At 46.8% G+C, this 25,203-nt stretch overlaps 1 protein-coding gene across 5 annotated transcripts in view; it reads right to left on the minus strand.

The window, feature by feature from the left end:
- Positions 1-5,094: 5,094 nt before the first annotated feature.
- The window catches only part of AK1 (adenylate kinase 1), a 30,655-nt gene continuing 10,546 nt past the window's right edge, over positions 5,095-25,203 (minus strand). For 3 of the 5 annotated variants that reach the window (XM_066580582.1, XM_066580585.1, XM_066580584.1), the window contains exons 2-7: positions 20,248-20,287; positions 15,724-15,759; positions 14,103-14,266; positions 10,178-10,294; positions 8,286-8,477; positions 5,095-5,522 (exon numbers count right to left, since the gene is read on the minus strand). In XM_066580582.1, the coding sequence (XP_066436679.1) occupies positions 5,454-5,522; positions 8,286-8,477; positions 10,178-10,294; positions 14,103-14,266; positions 15,724-15,759; positions 20,248-20,254 (585 nt within the window). In that variant the 5' untranslated portion in view covers positions 20,255-20,287 and the 3' untranslated portion in view covers positions 5,095-5,453. Of the gene's footprint in view, positions 5,523-8,285; positions 8,478-10,177; positions 10,295-14,102; positions 14,267-15,723; positions 15,760-16,629; positions 16,831-20,247; positions 20,288-21,910; positions 22,013-25,203 lie in introns of those variants that run through there. The other 2 variants (XM_066580583.1, XM_066580580.1) reach the window with 2 other exon arrangements.

A 25,203-nucleotide genomic window follows, 5' to 3' on the forward strand; every position in this document is an offset into this window, starting at 1 on the left:
GGATGTTCCCCTGTGTCTGTACAACTATGCTGCAGTGTGAGGAGCTGGGGATGTTCCCCTGTGTCTGTATAACTATGCTGCAGTGTGAGGAGTTGGGGATGCTCCTCTATGTCTGTACAACTATGCTGCAGTGTGAGGAGCTGGGGATGCTCCTCTATGTCTGTACAACTATGCTGCAGTGTGAGGAGCTGGGGATGCTCCTCTATGTCTGTACAACTATGCTGCAGTGTGAGGAGCTGGGGATGCTCCTCTATGTCTGTACAACTATGCTGCAGTGTGAGGAGCTGGGGATGCTCCTCTATGTCTGTACAACTATGCTGCAGTGTGAGGAGCTGGGGATGCTCCTCTATGTCTGTACAACTATGCTGCAGTGTGTGGAGCTTGGGATGCTCCTCTATGTCTGTACAACTATGCTGCAGTGTGAGGAGCTGGGGATGCTCCTCTATGTCTGTACAACTATGCTGTAGTGTGAGGAGTTAGGGATGCTCCTCTATGTCTGTACAACTATGCTGTAGTGTGAGGAGTTGGGGATGCTCCTCTATGTCTGTACAACTATGCTGTGGAGTGAGGAGCTGGGGATGTTCCTTTGTGTCTGTGCAGCTATGCTGCAATGTGAGGAGCTGGGGATGTTCCTATGTGTCTGTGCAGCTATGCTGCAGTGTGAGGAGCTGGGGATGTCCCTCTGTGTCTGTGGAGCTATGCTGTGGAGTGAAGGGCGGAGTATACTCTTGTGTGAGAGAAATGACAGTGCGCAGGGCTACCCCTATGGGTGTCAGCTCCTCAATGGAACAGACGTTCGTTTGGGATAAAGGCTGAGCTGAATACAACATTGGAGAGTATTTTGCCTCCTCGTTCCCCTCCTGCCTGACAACATTGATTTAATACAGAGCTGCGAAGACTATATTGCTGGTGACCAGGTAAGAACTTTTGAGAAACCATTTACATGGTGAAAAGAGGATTTAGGTAGAAACCCGGTTACCGGGCAAGGATTTAGGATTTTTAGAAACCCGATATAGGGGTTCTGGACTTTAACTCAATACCTCTAACGCGGCACCTCTGTGATAGCCGACTAGTTCACCGTTGTAAATCACCCTGGAACGGGACTTAAACTGTTCATGTTTTCTTTCCACATTTCATTAAATTTTGTTACTGAGCGCATAAATGTCGTCTCCCGTCCCTATATGAGCAATCTCCAAAACCTCTGCGCTACCAACACCGTCGCGGATGACCGGGGAAACCCCGAGCGAGATACCAGGGCTGTCTCACACATGCAATAGAGTTCACCTAACAGACCGAGCGCCGCTTTGCAGGTGGACAGCAAGAGAACAGGGAGGCAGGTATGAAAGCCATGTCTGGAATCAGTGCCCCTCGCCCTATGAGCGCATATCCTTAGTTGATGTGGCTCATGTGTCCTGCCAGGTTCCCTTTAACCCACTAGCAACGACCGGCACGTATCCTCCTTAGGAGGAAGTGATTTGTGCTGAGGAGGCAACTTTCACATCTGAAGGGCAGCAGTTTCAATTCTTGTATATTTTATTAGGGATCTATTCAGGGTTGTAGCCAACGGGGGTGCAGAGATAGTCGCATCCTGGTGCCCGAGGGCGCCCTAAGGATACCACTATGGTACATGGTGGGTGAGAGCCCTGTTAAGGTTGTTGCTTTGAGTCTACAAGTTCCGACTCAGGTTCTACAACTCCTTTTACGTATCATGCGCAAAATCGTTAGATCGAGTAATTTGCATGATAACGGTTAGTAGTAAACGCGTACTGCGAGCGAAGATCAGCGATACATCGTTCGTTTATCGCCAACTGGATCTTGTATGCGGACCTAAAAATCATAGTCTGCTACAAATCGTTTCGTACAAACGGGCGTCATAACGATGTGCTGAATAAAAGCAGCGACAGGCGGTTGACTAGAGGCGCGATTATGAGCCAATGAACGATTGAAACTACCCAATTATTGGTCAGTGTAAATGCAGCCTCGCACACGATATCCGATCGCTCCGGCACCGCTGCTCGCACGCTCATTCCAATGGATCTTGTCGTGTAAAAGATCCCCATTTCAGGCAAGCGCTTTTACTTTACAGCTTGTCAACAGAGAACATTAATTACAGATCATCCGCGGGCCCTTTTACAGCGAACCATTATCACTAGATTGCCAGCGACTGAATGAAGGACATAATCCGGACAGCCTACAGCACCATTGATTTGCATTTGTGTAGTCAGATGAGCAGTGTTTGTTTTTTTACAGACTTTTGCGCGCGTGTTTGCGCACAGTACTGTACTTTTTGCATACACAGGGCCGGTTTACACACACGTGACACACTCCTTCCATGGATTAAAAAACAGTTGTTTTTTTTCATGGAATTGCGCAGCGTACTGCATATTTGTGCACCTCCCATAGACTTCTGCAGGAAAATAGAGAAGAACCTATTCTTTTGCATGCACACGCAAAATACACTCATGAGAACAAACCCATTGACATCAATGGGCTCTATTCTCTGTGCATGGTGCCTACATTTTATGAGCACGAATACAGGTGGGTGAAGAAGCCTTTACTGCGTTTTCTACACGGACGTTGCCAGTGGAAAAAAATTCTATTTGGCCGTCTTGTGTTTTTTTATGCGCTCGTGAAAAATGCAGTGAATATGGATGCAATACAGACGTGTAAAGAGAAAAAAAACGCACACACATCAAAAACACATATACATGCAATGAAAATGGTGCGTTTTTAATGGACCGTGGGAATGAGGTCGGACACACAGAGCTGTCCTATGGGAGTCAGCAGGACCGCGTCTGCACAACTCCACTGATTACATCGCCACTTTTCTTAATACTTACCGCTATTCGCCTGGACAGGCTCTTGTTAGATCCAGTGCCCGCTGCTGTGAATGTGCCAAGTAGGCGGTCCCCACAGCTTCTTAATCATGTCTGACTTTAACTTTGTCAGGTGGGCGTTCCCTACCGCTGACTGTCATTGGGTAAAGCACTGGGAGCCAGAAAATAAAAGTGTTGCTAGAGTCAACATGGCCGTGGCTATAGAGCGATGACTTTACCATATGCCAGGTCTTCTTTAAAGGGGCTGTACCAGAATTACAAGTTCCTGTGGATAAGGTGCTGATCAGTGGGCGTCTCTGCAGATCCTGAGAATGAGGATCCCATGTCCCCACCCCCCAGTGACATCACACCGAATGGAACGCTGGCTGAGCAGGCGCGGTCAACGTTCCATTCATTTCAATTGGGCTGATGGAAATACCCAAACTCTTACTGCTCGGCTGTCTCCGGCAGTCCCATTGAAAATTAATGAAGTAGCAGTGGGCTTGAGCAACGGTCGCTCCATTCATTCTCCTCCTCACTGCAGGAGGGGAAGGGGGTGTCAGTAAGCCTGCAGCGAGGAGGACAGGGGACGTGGGAGCTCCATTCTCAGGATCTGTGGGGGTGTCCCTGGTAAGACCTCCACCAATCAGCAGGTTATCCCATATCCTTTGGACAGGGAATAGCTTGTAATTTGTGTCTGAGGATACTGTGTCATCACTATCTGATTCAACCACTTGGGAGCCCCATTGATCCCTACAATTTGATGGGGCAGTTACTGCCCAGTGATAGGGACCATGTGGTGCAGAGTAATATCCAGAACAGGATGCTGAATTTTTGGTATTTTCTATCGATATTAAAGGGGTTGTCCGGTTGTAAACTATGATTTGCCGATCCTCAGGATAAGTCATCAATAGTGGAATGGCAAAGGGCCACTCCCTGGGGCCCCCATCGATCAACTGTTTGCCAGGCCAGTGGGCTTGTGCAGGGAGCTGATTTCTGCTCCATTTCCACTGCAGTGGCATTCATTTTAATGGGAACTTGGCCTGCAATACCAAGCCTGGCCACTAGAGTAAGAACTGAGCTGTCCTTTTTCTGCAGAATTCAGTTCCTTAATCAAGTGCTCTGGTTCGGCAAACAGCTGATCGGCAGGTGGCCTGGGCAACAAACCCCTGCCTATCTACTATTGATGACTTATCCTGAGAATAGGCCATCCATAGATTACAACTGGACAACCCCTTTATGATTATAGCTCTCAATTCCAGGCACTAAAAAGTGAAAGTGGCTCCTAGGAAGGTGAAAGTGGCTCCTAAAGTCTACAGTATACAATGTATTGTCTATTCCTGGCATATATCAGAGAGGCTGAGACGAAGGGTAAGGCTAGTAGCAAATACAGGGGGATTTAAGAAGAACGGTGTAGAACTAACCTACAACAGCCGGAATGACATGAAAGGTAGAAGAACTCTTCAAGTTTTTAATACACCTTACAGATGTTCCATGTGGGGCCATTGGTGACACCAGACCTAAAATGACGCATCTCATAACAGAGGATGTGCCGGCAAGACTGGACTAATGACCAAGCCTCTACGGCGTCCCCAACGGCGGCCCCATCGGGGATCTGTAGGGTGCATTAAAACCATGAAGAGTTCTTCTATCTTTCTTGTCACGCCAGCTGTTGTACCTCACTCCATGGATGAAGAAATTGGCTTTGCTTTTGTACCGCGCTTAGGCATTCTTGAAGAAATAAGCACCTCACAAATGAATAGGAGCGGAATTCACCAAAAACAACAATCCGTGACCTCGGGCAGCTAAGAGGTTAAGTATCTTTTCCTGCTTTAACATTCCATTGAAATTATGCTATCGTTACTTCGTATCACTTTCTGCTGAAAAAATATGTGACAAATGCATCATGCCGTATTGGACACCTCCCAGAAGACAATGTGGTATCCGGTCTAGCGGTCTTCCTCCCTCCGGCAGACCCCCTCCGCTCCAGCCTGTCCCTTCATATCAAGGCCAAAGGTGACTTTACAGCTTTCTACAAGGAGATAGAAGGCGTCCAAGAGGAAATTGCCTAAACACTAAACTTCAGCTTAACCCCTTGGTGAGGCTCTTATGGTCGTGACTCTTTGACCGAGGCCAATGCGAGTGATAGGCCATCACGCTGAACCACAGAGGTGATACATTTTTCAAACAAGCTTTTCCTGTTCTGGAGAGGAATGTCTCCTCGGGCGGAGAGCGGGTGGAAAATGGGGGAGAAAAAAAAAACATGAAGAACAGGAGCCAAGGCAAAGGACCTCAAATGTTTCCTTGAAGTCGTTTACTGCTCAGGAAAACAGGAAGAGAGTGAGGATATTAACAGACAGAAAGGGATCGGGGTTGCAGAACGCACCTTCCTACGGGAAGAAGGGCGAATTCTTTCAAGTCTCTTGATGGGCTTATATGACGTTTGAGACCAGCGATTGGCAGACGGAGCGACATTAACCTGGTGAATGTTCAAACGCTCCGTGCTAAGTTTGTTTTGTTTGTTTGAATGTGATCGGAGTTATTTGGCGGGGGGGCGGAGAATAAGGCAGAAGAATGTCGTGTACAGAGAAGAATAAGGCATTTTTTGATTGTTTTTTTTTTGTTCGGCTTCGCTGTTTATTTAAGGGCTTCAAGGGCTGCGGTGACTTGTTTGAAAACGTCGTCTACGGATCCTTCTGCGTTGATCTGTTGGAAGATAAACCATACATGAAAGTCTGGACTGGCATTTCTTCAAAGCATTATTACAGTCACCTGAATCAGGCTGCAGTACCACACACGGCCCAATGGGCAAGTATGGCGCTGTTACTGCTAGACAGCCACCATGTTCTACTGCTCAGTATGTCCACTTGGAATGGATCATCCACATCACAAAAACTAACCCTAGGTGCACACTTGCTTAAAAAAAAAAGTCTGTTATGGCCGCCAAAAACTGGATTTTTTTCATGGGTGTTCAGCTTCGTGTGGCCTCCATATGTGGTCCATTTTTTTTCCCCGTGCGCTATCCACTTTTTCATGTCCTCAAAATAAAAAAAAGAAGCAGGCTTTCCAACTTTTTCCTATCGCCATAGACTTGAATGGGCGAGTCTCGTCCGTAAAATGGATCAGAATAGTGCATGCTATGAGTTTTTTCACACAGTTCATGTCTGAGTCAAAAAAAACTCATTAGAGTATGTTGCCACATAGAATAACATGGGTCTCAGTGCTGTTTGTGTGTTTTTTATTTAAAGGACTAAACAAGGATTAAAAACATTGCTGTGCTGGAGGCCTAAGGCGTTATTTGCATCGGTGTGGAGGCATATATGTATATTACACTCAAGCTCAGCAGTATGGAGCAATAACAGCAACCTCATTGGTTCTGATTCACTATTCCAGCAACCCGATTGCCTGTTTGGGCTCCCCGACTCAACCCGATTGCCTGTTTGGGCTCCCCCGACTCAACCCGATTGCCTGTTTGGGCTCCCCCGACTCAATCCGATTGCCTGTTTGGGCTCCCCCGACTCAACCCGATTGCCTGTTTGGGCTCCCCCGACTCAACCCGATTGCCTGTTTGGGCTCCCCCGACTCAACCCGATTGCCTGTTTGGGCTCCCCCGACTCAACCCGATTGCCTGTTTGGGCTCCCCCGACTCAACCCGATTGCCTGTTTGGGCTCCCCCGACTCAACCCGATTGCCTGTTTGGGCTCCCCCGACTCAACCCGATTGCCTGTTTGGGCTCCCCCGACTCAACCCGATTGCCTGTTTGGGCTCCCCCGACTCAACCCGATTGCCTGTTTGGGCTCCCCCGACTCAACCCGATTGCCTGTTTGGGCTCCCCCGACTCAACCCGATTGCCTGTTTGGGCTCCCCGACTCAACCCGATTGCCTGTTTGGGCTCCCCGACTCAACCCGATTGCCTGTTTGGGCTCCCCGACTCAACCCGATTGCCTGTTTGGGCTCCCCGACTCAACCCGATTGCCTGTTTGGGCTCCCCGACTCAACCCGATTGCCTGTTTGGGCTCCCCGACTCAACCCGATTGCCTGTTTGGGCTCCCCGACTCAACCCGATTGCCTGTTTGGGCTCCCCGACTCAACCCGATTGCCTGTTTGGGCTCCCCGACTCAACCCGATTGGTTGTTAGTGCCGAGCTTGAGTGTAATATAGATATATGCGGTGTGGAGTCGGATTAAAGAATGGCCTCCACATGGACAGCACACGCACCTATATTATTCTATGTGGTAACACACGCAACAGACACAGCACACAGACTGCATGGAAAAAACCCAACAACTCATCACTTGTTCTATTCTGTTCCAATTTGCGGACAAGACTCTTGCGTTAAAGGCTTCAGGGATAGGAAAAATGCGTACAGCACCCAGAAGTCATCTTTTTTTTCCATTATGAAGGTTTGAAAAAAAAAAAGAAATGAACCCATTTTTTGTTTTGTTTTATTTTGCAGATGTGAAAAATGGATGACATACTGAAGCAGCCTGTGACACGCCTGTCGAAATGAGGTACAATGTAATGTGGTATTACATTATACCGTTTGAGCAAATGATTGCAAGTTCAAGTCCCCTTTTGGAACTAAAAAGAAATGTAAAAAATATTTTTTTTTAAGTTTTTTTTTTTTAATTGTAAAAAAACTACAGAAAGGTTAAAAAAAAAATGCATTTTTTCCAACGATATTTTATTTTTTTTAAGTAGTGGTGCAACTGTAAAAATATATAATTTTTGTAATAATCGTACTGACCCGTATAATTAAGTTATGTCATTTTTGCTGCAGTCTGTATGCCATGAAATTAAGACCAACCCCCAAAGATGGTGAAAGTGTTTTTTTCCCCATTTCACTCCACTTAGAGATATTTTCAAAGTTTTCCAGTTTTTTTAATTTTATGACACATTAAATAGTTCTACTGAGAAATATAAGACATCCCACAAAAAAAACAAAACCCTGATATAGCAGCGTAAATGGAAAAAAAACTGTTGTGATTTTTTTTGAAATTGAGGAGAAAAAAAAAAAAAGGGCCGCGTACGTAAGGGGTTAAAGTGTTTGGAAAGAAAACAGCTTTAGAGGGGATTTTCAGGATTAGACATACATGGCTGCAGTGTGGTTACTGCAGGTCAGCTTAAGTCACTTCAATGAAGCTGCAATACATGAAATAACCATGGATAAGTGTAGCGCTATTTCTGCAAAAAAAAAAAAAAAAAGGCCATGTTTTTCTAAACCCAGAAAGCCCCTTTAAGCTTGTTCTCCAACCCTACACTATATTTTAAGTAGCGATGCCATAAAAGTGCTCGCACCTCCACCACTCACACAGAGATTTCCAACGATCCCCAGACCTGTACCCCTATCCCATGCGGGGTCTCTCTCCATTACAGCAGACAGGAGGTATGAATGGTCACGCGATGCTTATCATAAGACCCCCATCCACATGTTATGACGTTAGCGCGTGACTCGCTTGGACATCGTACCTTCCTCACAATGCCTCTGCTTTCATAGTGGGAAATGACGGGTTCTGTGGCTTTGTAGTAAGTGTCCAGCCTCTTCTTAATGGTGACTTCGTTGTCATCAGCCCGGCCGCTGGTCTCCGCACGCTTCAATAACCGCTTCACCATTGTGTCAGAGCCGGCATCGATGTACAGCAGTAGTGAAGGGGGAGCAATCTAGAAAGAGAATAGCGAAAGGGTGCATAAATAATAATAAATCGGGGTTATGGGTGGGATGAGGTCAGGGGTAATGGGCTGGAATGCGATAATATAAAATAGCTATGGCGGGGATTACATCAGTATGCAACGGCGGCTATGAATGGGATTATGGCGATCCACGGTGCAGGTAGGGAAGGATTAGGACAGGCCTTATGTTACTGACACAAGATACAACTATACTGATCAGTCGTAAAAGTAAAAGTACACAGAAATTAACAATTAGACCTAAAGCTTTGGTTGACCATTATATCACCAGCTCCCCCCAATGAGATCTTTACTTTCCCAGTAGTATTGATTGAATCATTTTCATTAGATGGGCATTAGGCTTTGGGACCCCACAGGCAGGTAGATTTAAGAGACGGGGCACATGTTATGGTCAACAGTTACAGTCTTTAGTTGGCAGCTGAATTAGCACTACAGACTATCTAACTTGGTTTACAGTTTCAGAACATTGCATCACAGTTTCAATACTTGGTAATGGCCGACTCCAAAACTTGGCAACACTGTACTAACTTTTGTTAGTTCTTGTAAGATCAGGTTACAGTCTCTAACTACTCAGCAGGCCTGGGGTAGCTGGATTGCACAATGGTTTGCACTCACAGTCTCTATGGTGAACGTCTTCTCTCTCGCAGCAATACAACAGGTCATTGACTGGAGTTGCCTCAGCTCGATAGTCAAGGACAGACCAGGCACTCTCGGCTCCAACCAGGAGACTCCAAGGCTCTACAACAGCTCACACCTTCAAGCTGCACCCAACCTCTTCTCAGCAGGCTCCAAGGCTTCTCTCGCGGCTCACGACTCAGGCTGCACCTAACAGACCTCTTGTATTGCTCTCTCCACCACTGCCGCAACAACGCAACTTTTTGCATGCTACACCAAACACAGGCACCTCCCTGCATAATGAAACATGCCCTACCATTCGATCAGATGCACGTGCCCACTCAGCATAGTGACTGGCTATGTAAACCTCCCAAGTGGCCACCGGGACTGGGATCAGGAACACTCACACATGGTCCATGAGAGCTATGGTAGTGTTTGTTATATCAATCACACCACACATTAGCAGTTATGTAATAAACATCAATAGCTGTAGTAGTTACTGACTACGCAAAGTTAAAGGGGTGTTTCCATCTTGGTTTTTCATGGGCAAGATGGGAAAATCTAGTTCTCTGTGCCAACCCCCTGCACCATTTCCGTAGGACTCATTGAAGTGAATGGGAGCTACAGAGAGCTCTCGGCTCTTTTCGTAGGGTTCGGCATTGCAGCAATTTCCCATCTTGGCTATGAGGAAGTCAATATGGGAATGCCCCTTTAACTTTTTCATTCCCCTTACAAGGGGGTCTGGAAGGGTACAAAACTACCCAATTATATATCCCTTATATATAATGGTCAATCAGCGCTCTTCTGACTTATACGAGGCCATGATTTGAGACCATTACTATGAAAGATGGCTAATATTTGAGGGGTTCCGTTACAGATTTTATATTGGAGCCCATGAGTCTTATGTAACGTCTCCGACAGGAAGGAATCTCTCCGCCGCGATACGATTATAACAGCCTAAGCAAGTTCTGCTCGTTTCAAGCCTTAAGACATCTAAACATGTTAGTTTCTTCCAAGTGTCTACAAGGAAGTCTGGTGTAAGACAGCCCCTTCCTCACCTTCTTCTCAAACTCTTCTCCTTGCTTGACCTCACGAGGGTATCCGTCTATGAGGAATCCTTTGGACGTGTCAGCCTTGGCGACCATGGCGTCTCTCAACATGTCCAGAACGGTGTCCTGGGGAAGGAAGAGACACTTGACTATGTGAAGATTGGATTTACTAGAAACTGTTTAATACATGTACCGCAATAATAACGAAAACAGCACAAACAGGATATTTGATCCTCCCCCTACGGAAGCCATAACTTACACGGCGCTGACCTGCTCCAGCTCACACACCGCATTATTTATAAAGACTTCAATTTCCTCTACTTCCTTGGAATAATTAAACACTTTTTCCCCCTCATTACATGTTTATTCTCTATGATTGTGTTTACCGACCATGACAGCAGGAGGCAACAAAACATACGTGACCCAGTCCTGCACCTCAGGATGGCTATATCAGGCAAGGGGGTCATTGCCAATTAGACGTAGGAGTAGAACTGTCTCTATGGAATAATGAGGCTATAGCACCACCTGGTGGAAAAATTGGAAGAACACCCTGGCCACTAGTAGCGAGGTTAAAATGGAGACATTTCCTATTGGAACTCGATCAGATTCTGGCATATATTTCCCATTGGTGTGTTATGAGCTGAGAAACTGCACTGATTTGATTGTCATGAAGTCAGAGGACTGGATGGATGCAGGACAAAGATGACAGAACTCTGACAACCTGCAAAACGTAGTTCTTTACTGCGTGCGGGACATGGACACATGGACAGAAGGGCTCATTTACACATCCGTATAATCCAAGTTTGGCTGTACGGCTTCGTAACATTGAAGACTTTGCCTTAAGGTTTAGAAACACGTGTGTATGTAAGTTGCGCTGAAATTCTCAGGCGCAACTCAAATCGGACAGCACAGAAATAGGACACGCTGCTATTTTATTTATTTAAAATAACAACTGTGAAAAAAGCCTATTTAACCCTTTCCAATCCAATTTGTATCCTGGTTTTCCTAGGGGGCTTACTCTTTTTCTGCCGTTATACAACAGCGCTATCTGCTGGCTAAAGCCAGTACTGCATGAGGTGACATGTTGGATAAGCTCCGACAGCAAAGAGGCTGGCAATATACAGTAAGAGAACCCCGACAGACGTCTTCCAACATCAGAGCTGTACAGCCCTAAATCATAATGTCTTTAGACGTCAGACAGTGGATTGGAAAGGGTTAATGCCCAATTTCAGTCCGTAATATGGACCAAAATAGAACGTGCTTCAAATCAGTGGGGTTTATGCTGCCCATATTATGAACATAAGATTGACTGCAAATACGCCCATGTGAATAAGCCTAAGGCCTAACCCATAGTCTACCAATATCCACTGGACTTTCTAAGCAAATGTCAGAGTTCAAACCCACAACCTCCTGCTCACAGATCGGCGGCTCTCCCTGCTGAGCCATCCAGGCTGTTGGACGGTTTCCCTGCATACTTTATCCTTGTTCCCATATCCTGCTATCCAGTCTCTGTTCTGGCTCCGCTCTGCCTCTGATTCGGCTTGCTATATAAACCTGGCCTTGAGCCCTCCTACCTCATGTGAGTATTCTGCTCCACAGCATTGACTGATCAGCTTTCCTTCTGCCTGTTCCTCTGCTACTGTAACAAAACCACCTGATATCAAATTCCGGCTTTCCATCTGACTAGGTTACCCGCCTCATTCCTTTGTGCTGCAAACTGAGACTTCCCGTTGCTGACCCCTGGCTCTTCCCCAACTACTCTCCAGACCTGAGGCTGTTATACTTGAGGCTCCTATCCAGTGCTGGTAAGACGCTTTCAGCAAACATCCCTTATCATATCACACTATTATATGCTCTAACCCGCACAGCAGCAACGGCATCCCAAATTTATACGGCTATTCCCCAGTGATATGTGGGGCAGGCAACATTCTTGCATCACTTGCACCTCATTGTTGACTAGCATCTTGGCATCACCCTCCCTTCCTGACCATGACAACTGAGCCGTACCCGTTCTACTGTCCAATCTGCAATCACTGGATTTAATGGGAGTGTAGTGGCCTGAAGTGCATATATCTGGCCCCTCCATAACTGTCATGCATGTCATGTCTTTAATGTGGATGCTCTGTGCAAATTGTCTTGTCTTTAGTTATGTGTATTGCACAGCTGCAGCACGTAAGAGGTTAATGTCTGTGAATGTCTGGAAATTGTAACGAGTTATGTTGTCATGTGAACATGCAAGGTATATATATGAGTGCAAGGTAAGAAGGAGGGGATTTCATTGCTTCAACAGTTGAGTGTGGAGTGAGTGCCGGCCACATGGAGGTACCTTCAACCCTCATGTGGTGAAGAATGGAAGAGAAAGAGAGGTACCCCCATGACCTAATCCCAGGACCCCTATCCTAGGAGAGAGAGAAAAATTCTGCCGTGCAGTGTCCAGAAAGCCGTTTGCAAGTGAGTGTTAGTGAAGTGTCTTGTCCTCCAACAGTGTGTATATCCAGGAGTAGAGTTATACAGATAACTCAGACTGTAGGCCCAGTGTCATCCTGTGTCCCGGAGTGTGTGTGTCCAGGAGCGGAGTCATACAGATAACTAGGATTGTAGGCCCGGTGTCATCCTGTGTCCCGGAGTGTGTGTGTCCAGGAGCGGAATCATACAGATAACGAGGACTGTAGACCCAGTATCATCCTGTGTCCCGGTGTGTGTGTGTCCAGGAGCGGAGTCATACAGATAACTAGGACTGTAGACCCAGTATCATCCTGTGTCCTGGTGTGTGCGTGTCCAGGAGCAGAGTCATACAGATAACTAGGACTGTAGGCCCGGTATCATCCTGTGTCCAGGAGTGTGTGTGTCCAGGAGCGGAGTCATACAGATAACGTGGACTGTAGGCCCGGTGTCAACCTGTGTCCTGGTGTGTGTGTGTCCAGGAGCGGAGTCATACAGATAACTAGGACTGTAGGCCCGGTGTCATCCTGTGTCCAGGAGTGTGTGTGTGCAGGAGCGGAGTCATACAGATAACGTGGACTGTAGGCCCGGTGTCATACTGTGTCCCGGAGCGGAGTCATACAGATAACCTAGACTGTAGACCTGGTATCATCCTGTGTTCTCCTCCCTGACCTCCGTAATTTGTTCTTCTGTGTGTGAATTTATCAATTCTGAAAGTAAAGTTCCAGTCACTGACCATTCCCAGCGACTGAAGTTATCATGTTAACTGTGTGTGGACTCTCTTACTTTTCCTATCTGACATTCTACGGAGTAAGAATTATTCAGGTGATCGCTGCCGCAGCGTTGCCTGTTAGAGGCCTGGTGGCACCTTGGCCAGGGTTATGTGTGTCCCTCAGGGGAAGAGTTGGTAGTGCCACCGAGACATCCCTAACAACTACCCCCGCCATCTCCTCAGTGGTGAGCCTTGTGTCTCACTCGTTGCAGGAGCTATGCCTGCACTACCAACCTGAGCTGCTGCACTACAGACAGAGCTGCCAGCTTCTGGCTCTGTCTTCAATGGCAGCGGGCCTGGCACTCAACTGATATCGGGCCAGCTGTCATTGTGGACAGAGCCGGAAGCTGACAGCTGTGTCTATAGTGCTGTGGCTCAGGTTGGTATTGTATTGAATTCAATGGGAGCTGCGCCTGCAATTACAACCCAGACCACTGCACTACGGACAGAGCTGTCTGCTTCCAGCTTGGTACATAAAGGCAAGGGGCCAGCAAACAGCCGATCGGCAGAAATCCCAAGGGCATACCCCAGCCAATCAACTGTTGCTGACCTATCCTAAAGGATAGGACATTGATCATGTCCTGGACAACCCCTTTACTGCACACATTGATTACTGCATGGTCACTTGTGAAACTCCTTGGTCGGACACATTTATAAAGCGCCAATTCATTTGATGAGCTAAATCACTGCCGTATGATTTAATATGAATGTCAGACTCACCAAAGGCACCAACTCGCCCTTCTCCATGATGGCGGACAGGTGCTTCCCTCTCTCTGATCCTGAGGACACCTCTGCCCTTAGCAGGTCTCCAGTGGACAGATGGGTGTAGCCATATTGGTGGACGATCTTCTCACACTGGGTCCCCTTGCCAGAGCCGGGTCCACCTGAAGCCACCAATAGAAACTTCTCGTAAGTACTCAATGCTTCCGATGCATCTCCAGTAGCCGGAGATTGCCATGTATGTAATGCCCTACTATATCAGTGTAATATCACATTATTAATCTGATCATACATTAGTGTCAAGAAAAAAAGAAGTATTTTGCATTAAATTCCCCAATCATTAGATTTTCCTAATCAAATGGGGTCAAAACTAGATTCTTTAGACCTGGATGGACAATGCCCGTGTGAAGACTCTATAGACGACTCCTCGTATCTCAGCCTCCTGGGCCCCTATGATATGAAGGAGGGATGTCAGGGTTGACAACCTCCTCCTTCAATTTTTTTCAGACAACTGATCCAAAAATAACAGATGGCCCAAAATGTTTGTATAAACCCCACTCCACCCCCAGTATAGCGCGCTTGAATTGTAATGACCTAAAAATTAAAAGGGGTTGTTGAGTAGTTGTCAAAAAAAAAAAAAAAATTACAATTCTCATCCATGACATCTTCCGCCACTACAGTAGCGGAACCTCCACTGCAAAGGGACTGAAGAAGCGTTGTTTAAGCCAAACCTGAAGCGAACAAGCCGACGATAGTTTTTTTTTAATGCCTGTATAAAATAAAAAGCCGAAAAAAAAAATCAAAGCGCTTCTCATTTGTCATTCGGTCGTTGGATCGCATTCAGACTGAACGATTATTGCTCACTTTTGCGCGTTAGAATGATTTTGGGACAATGATCGTTTGCACGCTGTTAGCATTGAGCCTGTCCGGCATTGGTGCAGTACAAATATTAGCAAAAATGAGTCCCAGATGAGTTTCTCTCTGACCGGCACTGCGGACGGCTGTAAAAACACCTGTGGGAACATTTATTTATATCAGTCTAAATCCAGAGTGTGCTGCATTGAAAGTGTGCCAATTTAAGAAGCGCACACCTCTTACTAAATTTGGCGCACCCCAATATGAAGTCTATGCCAGCTAGGAGCGAGCGCAGATTAGAACTTACATTTATGTAAGAGAGGGCTCCAAGACGGTCATGCCATCCCGCTCTCCCTTTCTGTCGCACATCCCCTCCTTCCCATGCGTTCCCGTCTGTATAACTAGGAGCAGCCAGTCTCTACCTCTAGATGGTGCTCTAGAGCACAAGTCGTCCTTCGGTGACAGTTTGCACTGTACATGCTGTGTACCCGGTGCATGCGCAGCACAAACTGACAGACGCTATGGACAGAGAAGAAAAACATTTTTGGCCCTGTCCATAAATTTACGGATGGTTGTCAACCTGTGTGCGTGGGGGGGGGGGAATAGTTTTTGAATGTTTGTTCCACCAGTTACCATGCGGGTGTATAAAAGGTCCGGCTACAAAATGACCCATTGATGCATGCGGGCTTCAGGGACCTGATGCAGCCCCATCGGCTTTACCGGAGACGATGTAGATCACTATCAATCACCGATACAGGATACTCACCGACCACAAAGATGATCTTACTGTTCTTTAGTTTCTCTGTAGGGAGAGTAAGACAAAACATGAGTCTTATACCCGTCACATCCCGAATCTGACATGGAACAATAACGGTTTGTGTCTTATAGCGCATCCACATGGGGCAGTTTTTAGTCCGCAACTTGATGCGTATCTGCAGTATATTTTACCCCTTCGATTAAGGGGTGACGTACGCTGCGGATCCGCATGTGCGCTGCGGAATTTAATGCACATTCCTCTTTAAAGGGGAAAGTCAGCATGAAACTCTCGTAAGATGCCCCCCATATTGTTCATATTCAAATTAAAGGGGGGTTCCATACAGCGCCTCAACCCCTTTGATCAGACATCTAGATTTCAGCGTTGGACTTAACCCTCTCCAATCCACTGTCTGACGTCTGAAGACATTCTGATTGAAAGTTGTACAGCTCCGATGTCGGAAGACGTCCGGCAGGATGGTATTACTGTATATTACTGGCCGCTCTGTTGTCGGGTGCCTCTCCAGCATGTCCCATACCGCAGTACTGGCTCTAGCCAGCAGACTGCGCCACTGTATAATGGCAGAAAGAGAGAGCCCCCTAGGAAACCCTGAATCCAAAACTGGACTGCAAAGGGTTAGTAGGTACAGTAAATATTTCCCAGCAACCTAATCCCATATCATAAAACCATCGATATGTACAGCCGCCTCAACATTAGCAATGGATATGATCCTCTCGTTTTTCGGACTGATCTAGAGGTCCCCCTCCCCACCACCACCACCATTCTCTACTGACGACATATCACACATGTATAACTGATGGATATCCGTCAGTCAGCCAATCCTTATCTTTGTGTCCATGGCTGCCTCTTGTCTACAATAGGAAGCGTACACATCAGACTGCACTAGTGTCTTGTTACCTTCTTTGGACGTCCCTGGAGACGTTTTGGGTGTCTGGAGACATGTGCAGAGCGCTCCCATTCTCTGTTCGGACTGTTGTCACCTCCTATTGCCCCTCACACCGACACACTAGTATCCCGGCCCGATCAGAAGAGACTCTCAAGTTTTTTAAAGAGTTGGAAAAGTAGACGGGAAGTTTGATGTTGGTTTCCTGCTGTTCTGGCAACCACTGCTCTCCTCCCTGAGGCTGGGCCTTGTGGTTCGTGGCAGCGTGCCTGTTGTCTGAGAGACGCTTCTCCAGCCGGCGTGCGGACAGTAACTGACGTCAACTGTAAACACCGGTGACCTGTCCTGGGGGCGCTGGTGCTCTCCCCATCCGCTGCGAAGCATTATCTGGTTTCAGTAATCGATAAGGGCTCCTTCACACGCAAATGCTCACGCTTCAGAGCAACGGATTTACGCTATAAACGAGGTTGATTGTTTTTGCGAACGCAGGGCCTGTTCACACGAGCGCGCAACACCGCAAAACCTCAGATTTAAGAGGCTATTTAACCAATGAGGTCCAGGCGTGCTCTTTTTTCTGCGGGATATCGCAGTGTATTGCGTACTGGTGCCCATTTGCGCAACTCCTATAGACTTCTATGGGGAAAGCTGGGTAACAAGCCTCATCAGAGCTGTCTTGGCAGCCATATTGGTTGTAACAAAATCAATCTATGTAAGGGGCAAAGCGGCTTGCGGAAATCACTTTTCTTCGCAGGAAAAAGAGTCAGACATTAAAATTTAACCTGCGAGATCCCTGAATAAAGTTTTTCACACTAGCAAATTAATTTTAAGAGAGACCATTTTTACCGTTACGTGTATTTCAAGGATATCACAGGGACCAATAATAGCTAATAACGCTTTTTCATACAAATTGTGGTCTCATGTCCACGGGCGGGTCGGATTCCACATGCTGATTTCCGCAGCGAGAGACTTGTAAAAACCGTTTTTTAATTGCTTGCAGATGCAATGTTTTTTCCGCATGGATTACGCGGATATAGTGCGGGGAAAAAAACAACACAGCCCCACCTCCTTGATTGACTGTCATCTTCAAATTTGCATACATATTGAGTGCGCCTTTGCGCACATCCCATAGACTTCTAATTAAATCAACGGGTTCAATTATCTGCGTAATGTGTGCGCAAATCTGAATACAAATAAGTCTGTCTGAAGGAGACCAAATTCTGCGTTAAAATCGGCACCATTGCTGCGAATTTTGAAAGATTTCACCCTTTTCAATTGAAGGGGTGAAGTCCCATGTGGATCCGCGTCAAAACCTGCATCAAAATATGCACCAACGTGAGAAGACTGATGAGGAATCTGTACCAAACCCGCTGCATGTGAACGCACCCGTAGGGATGATCGGACGATCATTTAATGTGTATGGGGGATCCTGACTTTCCCATAATGGAAGATGTCGGGCGGAGATAAAAACTGGGCAGTTAGTTTTCAGCATGCCCAATCCTTGAGATAAGCCGTGAGCGGGGGCATGTGGCAGCGGCTTTCTCTCCTTGCCTATTAGGATCACACACACATGCCGAGCACGCATGTTTATGGGGGAGGTGGGATTACAGATAACGGTTGGTCAACTAAGCGTCCAACCGACAAGTATCTAATGTGTAGAACTAGTTTAATGCCCGAGTGCCTCCCAAGCATCCCCGCTAGGGTAGATGCAACCTCTAAGATCCCAGCGCGGGTTCTCGGCGCACATATGCAGTGCTGTTACAGTAGCCTGGTATTTGGAGTAACACATGTTGCTGAACCATGTACTTACACAGCTATAAATAGTGGAGGGGCGGAGGTGGAGGGGGGCATTGCATTTTGGCTGGGAGACCTCTGGTGGTGTATGCGGGAGGATCAGATTCCCACTACTGCATTATAAGGAGCAGCATTGCAAGTGGGGCGAGGAAAGAAATACTTGTGTTTGGACTATGCTTTTCGCTAGAAGCATCCCCGGCAGTTACTATGGGTCTTCGTGTCAGAGGACAGAAGCGAAAAATCAAACTGTCCATTAATAAACCCCAGTTTTACTAATGCACATTATTACCGACGGCTTTTAGTGATCCTTTTGCGGCCATCGTAGTCTTATCACCAACGGTTTTTATCAAGTAAAGACTGGGGGAAAAAAGTGTCAAAAAGGCAAAAAAATATCTGCAGTGCTATACATAGAAGTGATCGGGTCCATAGCAAAAACTTAAATGGGCCCCAATTATAGTGTCCAGCTTGCCACCCAGACAAGAGGGTCCTGTGTTTGATTCCAGTACGGGACAGGAACGGGGAGGGGGGGGGGGGGGGAGGGAGAGGTGGTGGTTCCCCCTTGAGTGGAAGCCCTGCATTATTAGGGTGGCCAGGCAGTGAGAGGGTTAAATTAGGAAAGAAGGTGATTGGTGGAGTGACGTAGGAGGCGGGGAGTAATAGAAGGGGTTAAAAGGGGGTAGTTTGAGCGCCAATTTAGGACAGTTACAGACAGTTTGAGGAGCCCACCCTCCCTCCCGAAGGTTGTGTTTATAAAGTTTTTGTCATAGCGGCATTTGGCGGGTGGGGGATCCTTGGAGTCGGTGGTAAATTGTTTGGAGGGGGGGGGGGTGGAGTTGGTGGGTATGGTTTTAATACTCCCTCCTCTGGTTATTGGCTTAATGTCTAGGGCTATGGGATTTAGCTAATGGGGGGACGATTATCCCTCCCGGCCTTATGTTATATATTTTAGCCACCTTAGGGTGGCTAGTGGTGCCCACGAATCAGGTAGTACGATTGTGGGCAAGGTTCGATTTTCCAGCAAGAAATTATTTAAGCACCAGATTTTGTGTCTCCAAGGGTTCCCCCCCCCCCCCCCTCTCAGTGGTAAAAAAGGAAGGTTATGTTAAAAAAAATTAATAAACGGCTGCTGTGGCCAAATTATCCGAAGAATACCGTGTTGTGTCATTCTTTAAGGGAAAGGTCGGTTGGCTACAAAACGGCTACTCGGGCCTACCCTGATCATGTTCCTTGCCCTTTAAAATGACCTTCGAGCAAACTCCCCACCTCCTTGTTTGCTAACAACGCAGTTCCTCTTTGGAGGAAGGCCCTCCTGTGGTCTTCGTATCCAGTAGAAAAAGAGATGGTGCAATCACAGCTGGGGGCCCCACTCTCCAAGGGCCCCGTAGCAATTGCATAGTCTCCCCCTCTATGGTTTGCATGCCCTTGGTTACTTCTATAGCAATTTGGCCAAAATGTCCTGACACCCGCACATTTCGACCTCCAGGGAAGGCAATTTCCTCATTGATTTTGGGTCTTATGCTTTGCCAATGCACAGGTTTCCTGCGTACTTGCAACACATTTCCCTAAGGCCATTGGTTATATTGGCCTCTTGTGCTGCGCAAATGCGCAAAAAGTAGAGCATGTTGCATATTTTTGCATGCGCCCAAAGTGCATGTGCAAAATATGGCTATGTGAATGAATCCATTCAAATCAATGGGTTCTATTCATTGCGTATTGTACAAACACAGCCGTGTGAATCCGGCCTCATGCCCCATGTTATTCCCCTTATATCGGTTGGAGGACGTATTGCGGTATCGCTCTTGATAGGAAAAGAAGAGCAGGGGCGAGCGTTACGGTCTTACCTGCCATTTCTGTAGGGTTGGGGCTCGAAGTAACCGTTATCTAGAAAGAAATGAGAACAAAGTCATTACACAATGCTTCTAGACAGAACAACATCACACAGGCGGAGGGAGTCCGATTTTTGGTAAAAACCCTCCATGCAATTGTACAGAGTAAAGCGTCCAACCAGATAATGAGAAGGAGCTCCCCCTGTTCCCCACTGCTACTCCCCGCTCCACCCCGCCGTCTTCCGCCCCCGGTGCCCCCCGAATCTTTTCGCCCGAGTAGGCAGTTACTCGAAAAAAGCGATGCTCGTTTGAGTAATTGCCCTAAACGAGCATGCTCGCTCATCTCTACTCATCACTCATGTTTATAAGAAGCAACTGCCTTTTACACTCACTCAACTGATCGACTATTCGGACGATAATTGCTCCGTGTAAGGTCGCCCTTAGTCGTAGACTGTTCATTACTTTTGAACTGTACTGGGAAATGAATGCACTTCCTCCCCAACGCCTGAGGCTACAAGCAGCATGCCTCTAGAGGCGGCAGCCGCAGCAATCACCAGTCCCCTGTTGCTTCTGTGCTTTAAATTAACCCTTGTAGCATCAAACGCGATGCAAGACATGACACCGACAGATAAATACAGTATGTCTATATACTCTCCTCCTTAATGGAAATGTATGTAGAAACTAAACACCCCCCACCCCCAGGCGACACTAGGCGTACATGTAATGGTGTAACCTGTCCAAGAGTCATACAGCTCAATGGCAGGGCCGAGGACACAGGCAACGGGCTCTATCATCAGTGATGAATCATTGCTGGGATGACATTTCGATTTTAGAGACCGTCTCTCCCCTAAATCCTCGCCATTTCTTCCCTGCTTCTCAATATTCACCCTTTAATGCAGCCCGTTAATGCTCCACCTGTTGGGCTTTATAGATGCTGGATGAAAGGGTTGTTTACTGCAGACCACCTCTCCTAATATACAATATTAGAGGGGCTTCTCCTGTTCAGGATGCATCAGCTAAAGCAGTCTAATGCATCCCCTAAATTGTAGATCCCCTATAGCGATCAATGGATGCAATGGACTATATACTTTGCTTTTCCTGCACTACACCCATTTACATTTCGGCTCTTCGGCAGATGGTGGTGACTCATAGCCGGGAATCGGTATGGGTTCTCCTACAAGACATGGATTTGGGGGTTATAGACACTATGGGACCTCCTGCCTTCTATGTATATACTCCCACGTAGAGATACCCCAAAATGGATGAGGATGCCGGTAAGCTTCCACCGTATAGACTTGTGTAGGCTGACATTATCGCGGACACAATATGTCCTATACGGCACGTCTCAGTATAGGATTTTGTCCCTATGCCAATAAATATATCAGCACTGGATGATAACAATACAAGCTTCTACTACTAAACAATGACATCTTTGTATTTCACAGAAATCCCATCCCCTCCCTTGCAGCACCAAATATACGCTTTTATGGGACTTGGCAGCATTGACATGTACATATAATAATTCATACATATCCGATCCATTCTGAAGCTAATGCATGCAATAATAGTCTATGGAACGAATGCAGAAACGTAATTGTAAAGCAATAAAATGACACAAGAAGGCTAACTCACTGCATACGGATTACCTATAGACCTATACATAGAAAACACCAATGACCTTTGTCAATGTCACGTTGCAGAGGTCGCCTCCTCAGCTGACCGGTGAGCGGGGTGGTAAGCTGGCAGACTTTAGCATGTCAGCCCATTAAGGGTACATGAGATAAACGACATGAAGACGACCAGGGAGCTGCGGAGGCTGAGAGCAAGAAGCAGAATGACGCAGGATGTGATGGTGAGAGGCGTTAACTATTGGGTAGCCAGGCTGGAAGCAATGCCCTCGCACCTGCAGTTCTTCATCTGCCTCCTATCTGCAGGGACGGATCTCCTACCCACTTACCTGATCTCACACCTTTATATGGGAGGAGCTCCTACAGACGGCAAGAATAGATTACTATGCCCATGGAAAGGGATACGTCCTGCGCTCTGCTAACCGGAAACTACTGCTGGATAATTAAAGAGATATTGCAGGAGCCGGAGGATTAACAAAGGGCCTTTCTTCTGCATCAAAGGAACACTCCGGGGAAAACGTATAGACCGTGGAACACTACGTGCAAGGCCGAGGGGCGGCAGATGATAGAGGGGTTTAAAGAACATGATAGTGTGTGTACGCCCAAACCTGGGCCAAACACATTAGATGGCGTCTGCCGCACGCTCGCCCGGTCAATAGCTATCTCCCCCAACACCCCCATACACATTTGGAAAGACGCTACCGGCGACTTCTTTCCCTAAAACAAAAGGATCAGCCGATTGAAACCCAACTGCCTAAATCCTATCTCCCCGACGCAGGGGCGTAACTAAAGGCTCAGGGGCCCTGATGTAAAAGGTGAGCTGGGCCCCCCCTCTATCTGTACCCGTACCCATACCTAAACCATGCTGCACAGAGGCATAACTTGAAGCTTCTGGGCCCCAATGCAAAACCTGTAACAGGGCCCCAACTATAATGCTTTATTCATAGTACTGGGCTCCCTATATGGAGAAGAGAGGCCTTATGGGCCCCCTAAAGCTCCTGGGCCCGGGTGCAACCGCATCCCGTGCACCCTCTATAGTTAAGCCCCTGCCCCGACGCCTTTCGGGAAGCTCCCATATACTATACATTAGATGATCAGCGAGTACAGCTGAAATCGGCATGCTCGGTCAATCTAAATCTAATGCCTATGGCAACCCTTAGGGCTCCTTCACACGGGAATATTTGCATGCACAATACGCAGAGAACACAACCTTACTGATTTTGCACACGCATTTGTCACGCACGCCAAAAAAAAAATATATATATATGACCTGCTCTATTTTTGCGTACATTTGCACACCGAACATCCCCATAGATGTCTATGGGGTTACACAAATAAGCGCATAATATGCAAGGAGTTGCATAAAACACTGCGCAATTCAGTTAGGAAAAGAATACATCTGAAACCCTTTAGGCTAAATAACCATATAAAATCAGGTGTGTGTGTGTGCTACGCGCAAATCAAACATGCCCTGCGAACACAAAAAGTACAGCAAAATAGGCCGATACAAGTGCTCATTTATAGCGCAAGTACGTTGTGCTGAGTCACGCACAAAAACACATATGCCCGTGTGAAGGAGACCTCAAATCCCTTTTATACAGCTCGATTATCGGGCACAAACGCTCATTTGCCAGACAATCGGGCCGTGTAAAAGGGCAATGATCAGCCGATGAATGGGCAAACGCATAAAAAAGGCTCGCTAATTAGCTGCAGTCATGGCCGGCCTTAGCCATGTACAATCTTTGGGGTCACACAGTCCACTGGCCAGCAGCTTATAGGGAGGCCCCAGGTGGATGTAGGCTCAGGGTGATCATCCCCTTAGGATCACCCAGCCAGATGATCATTTTCCTCTGTGTGGTAGCATCCTGTGGAGCTACAAGAATTATCCTGCTCCTGGCTCTGTCTGCTCCCCTCTGATATTCGGAGGTGTCACTATCAACTCATTGGCACGCCTGCAATTGCTTAGCTCTACTTCATTTTTTTATTCTTTGAACTTGGCTGTGGTACTGTATTTATGTTTTGAGCTTGGCTCTGGTACCGTATTTCTTCACAGAAGTGTTCTGGGGTGCGTATGCTACTATCTAGCTGGTGTTTGCACAAGCAGTATTCAGGCAGATTCCTATCAGCGCAATATATATTTTTACTTGGAAAGGGGAGGGGGTTAAAGTTAAAAAGCATTATGCACAAGGTGCCATCTAACCCAAGTCAGGCAGAGGCTGGAAATCATGAACAAGGACCATTGGAGGTGGAATTGAAGAGGGTATCCTACCACAAACATATATCACTTTCACAGACCAAAGTCACACACGCTCCTTTGTATATAGACTATATAGTGCTATATATACTGTGTAGCCTGTGCTCCATGTACTGGTATTACTGTCCTGTGCTTTTAAATTGTACATATCCCTATGACAAACCTGCCTGGCCAAATCTAATCTGCATTGTGTACACTTGCTCTGAGTACGCCTCTATGTTGCTGTATATTAGCATAAAACAAAGCATACATTGCTGCTGTGGATGTGACATAACTTACTGTACTCCTGTGTTATCTCCGTCCTGCCCGTTGTGCTATGGACTCCTTCTTCTAGTCCTAGCCGGCGCTAATGCTTTTTCTATGTATATTTAATGAGCTGGAAGAATAAACCTAATTTGTGCCTTCACAACAGCCCTCATCTCTGTTCCCTGAAGCCTTATCTGTATCCTGCACACAAATCTTCAGATACATACAGTATAATTCTGCTAGGAGCAGGTCACTCCCAGTTTACCCACAAGGGGCAGCAGCATACCCCTTTAGAAACTTAAAAAAAAAAAAAAAAAAAAGAGAGCCCTTCTATGTAGTGGCCCGAGAACGGGAACAGAGGCAGCGCCGCATTCTGCAAAGAGCTGTATCATGAGCAATACATCAGGGATTTACAGTTATGGAAAGCTCAATGTGACCTTAAAAGGGCTTGGGCAATGTAGATTTACTTTCATCGATTCATTTTTGGAAAATGTAGGGTCCGGATGGCATAGTCAGCAATGTTCAGACATCGCTTATAGAAAAGCTACATGTGCATCCCATCCAGTTCAGCCTATTACCCCCCACTGTTGATCCAGAGGAAGGGAGAATGCCCCAATGAGCTTGAAGCCAATTTTCCTGCTTTTAGTAAAAAAATTCCTACCTGGTAATTGGAATAATCCACGGGTCACCGACCCTTCTGAAGTAATCAGTGATATTACATATAGTATTGTATCGCTCAAGAAAGGCATCCAAGCCCCTCTTGTACTCTTAGGGAGTTCGTCATCACCATGTCCTCAGGCAGAGAGTTCCATAGTCTCACTGCTCTTACAGTAAAGAATCCCC

Source organism: Eleutherodactylus coqui, chromosome 10, assembly GCF_035609145.1.
Source record: "Eleutherodactylus coqui strain aEleCoq1 chromosome 10, aEleCoq1.hap1, whole genome shotgun sequence".
In the NCBI taxonomy this organism is placed as follows: domain Eukaryota; kingdom Metazoa; phylum Chordata; class Amphibia; order Anura; family Eleutherodactylidae; genus Eleutherodactylus; species Eleutherodactylus coqui.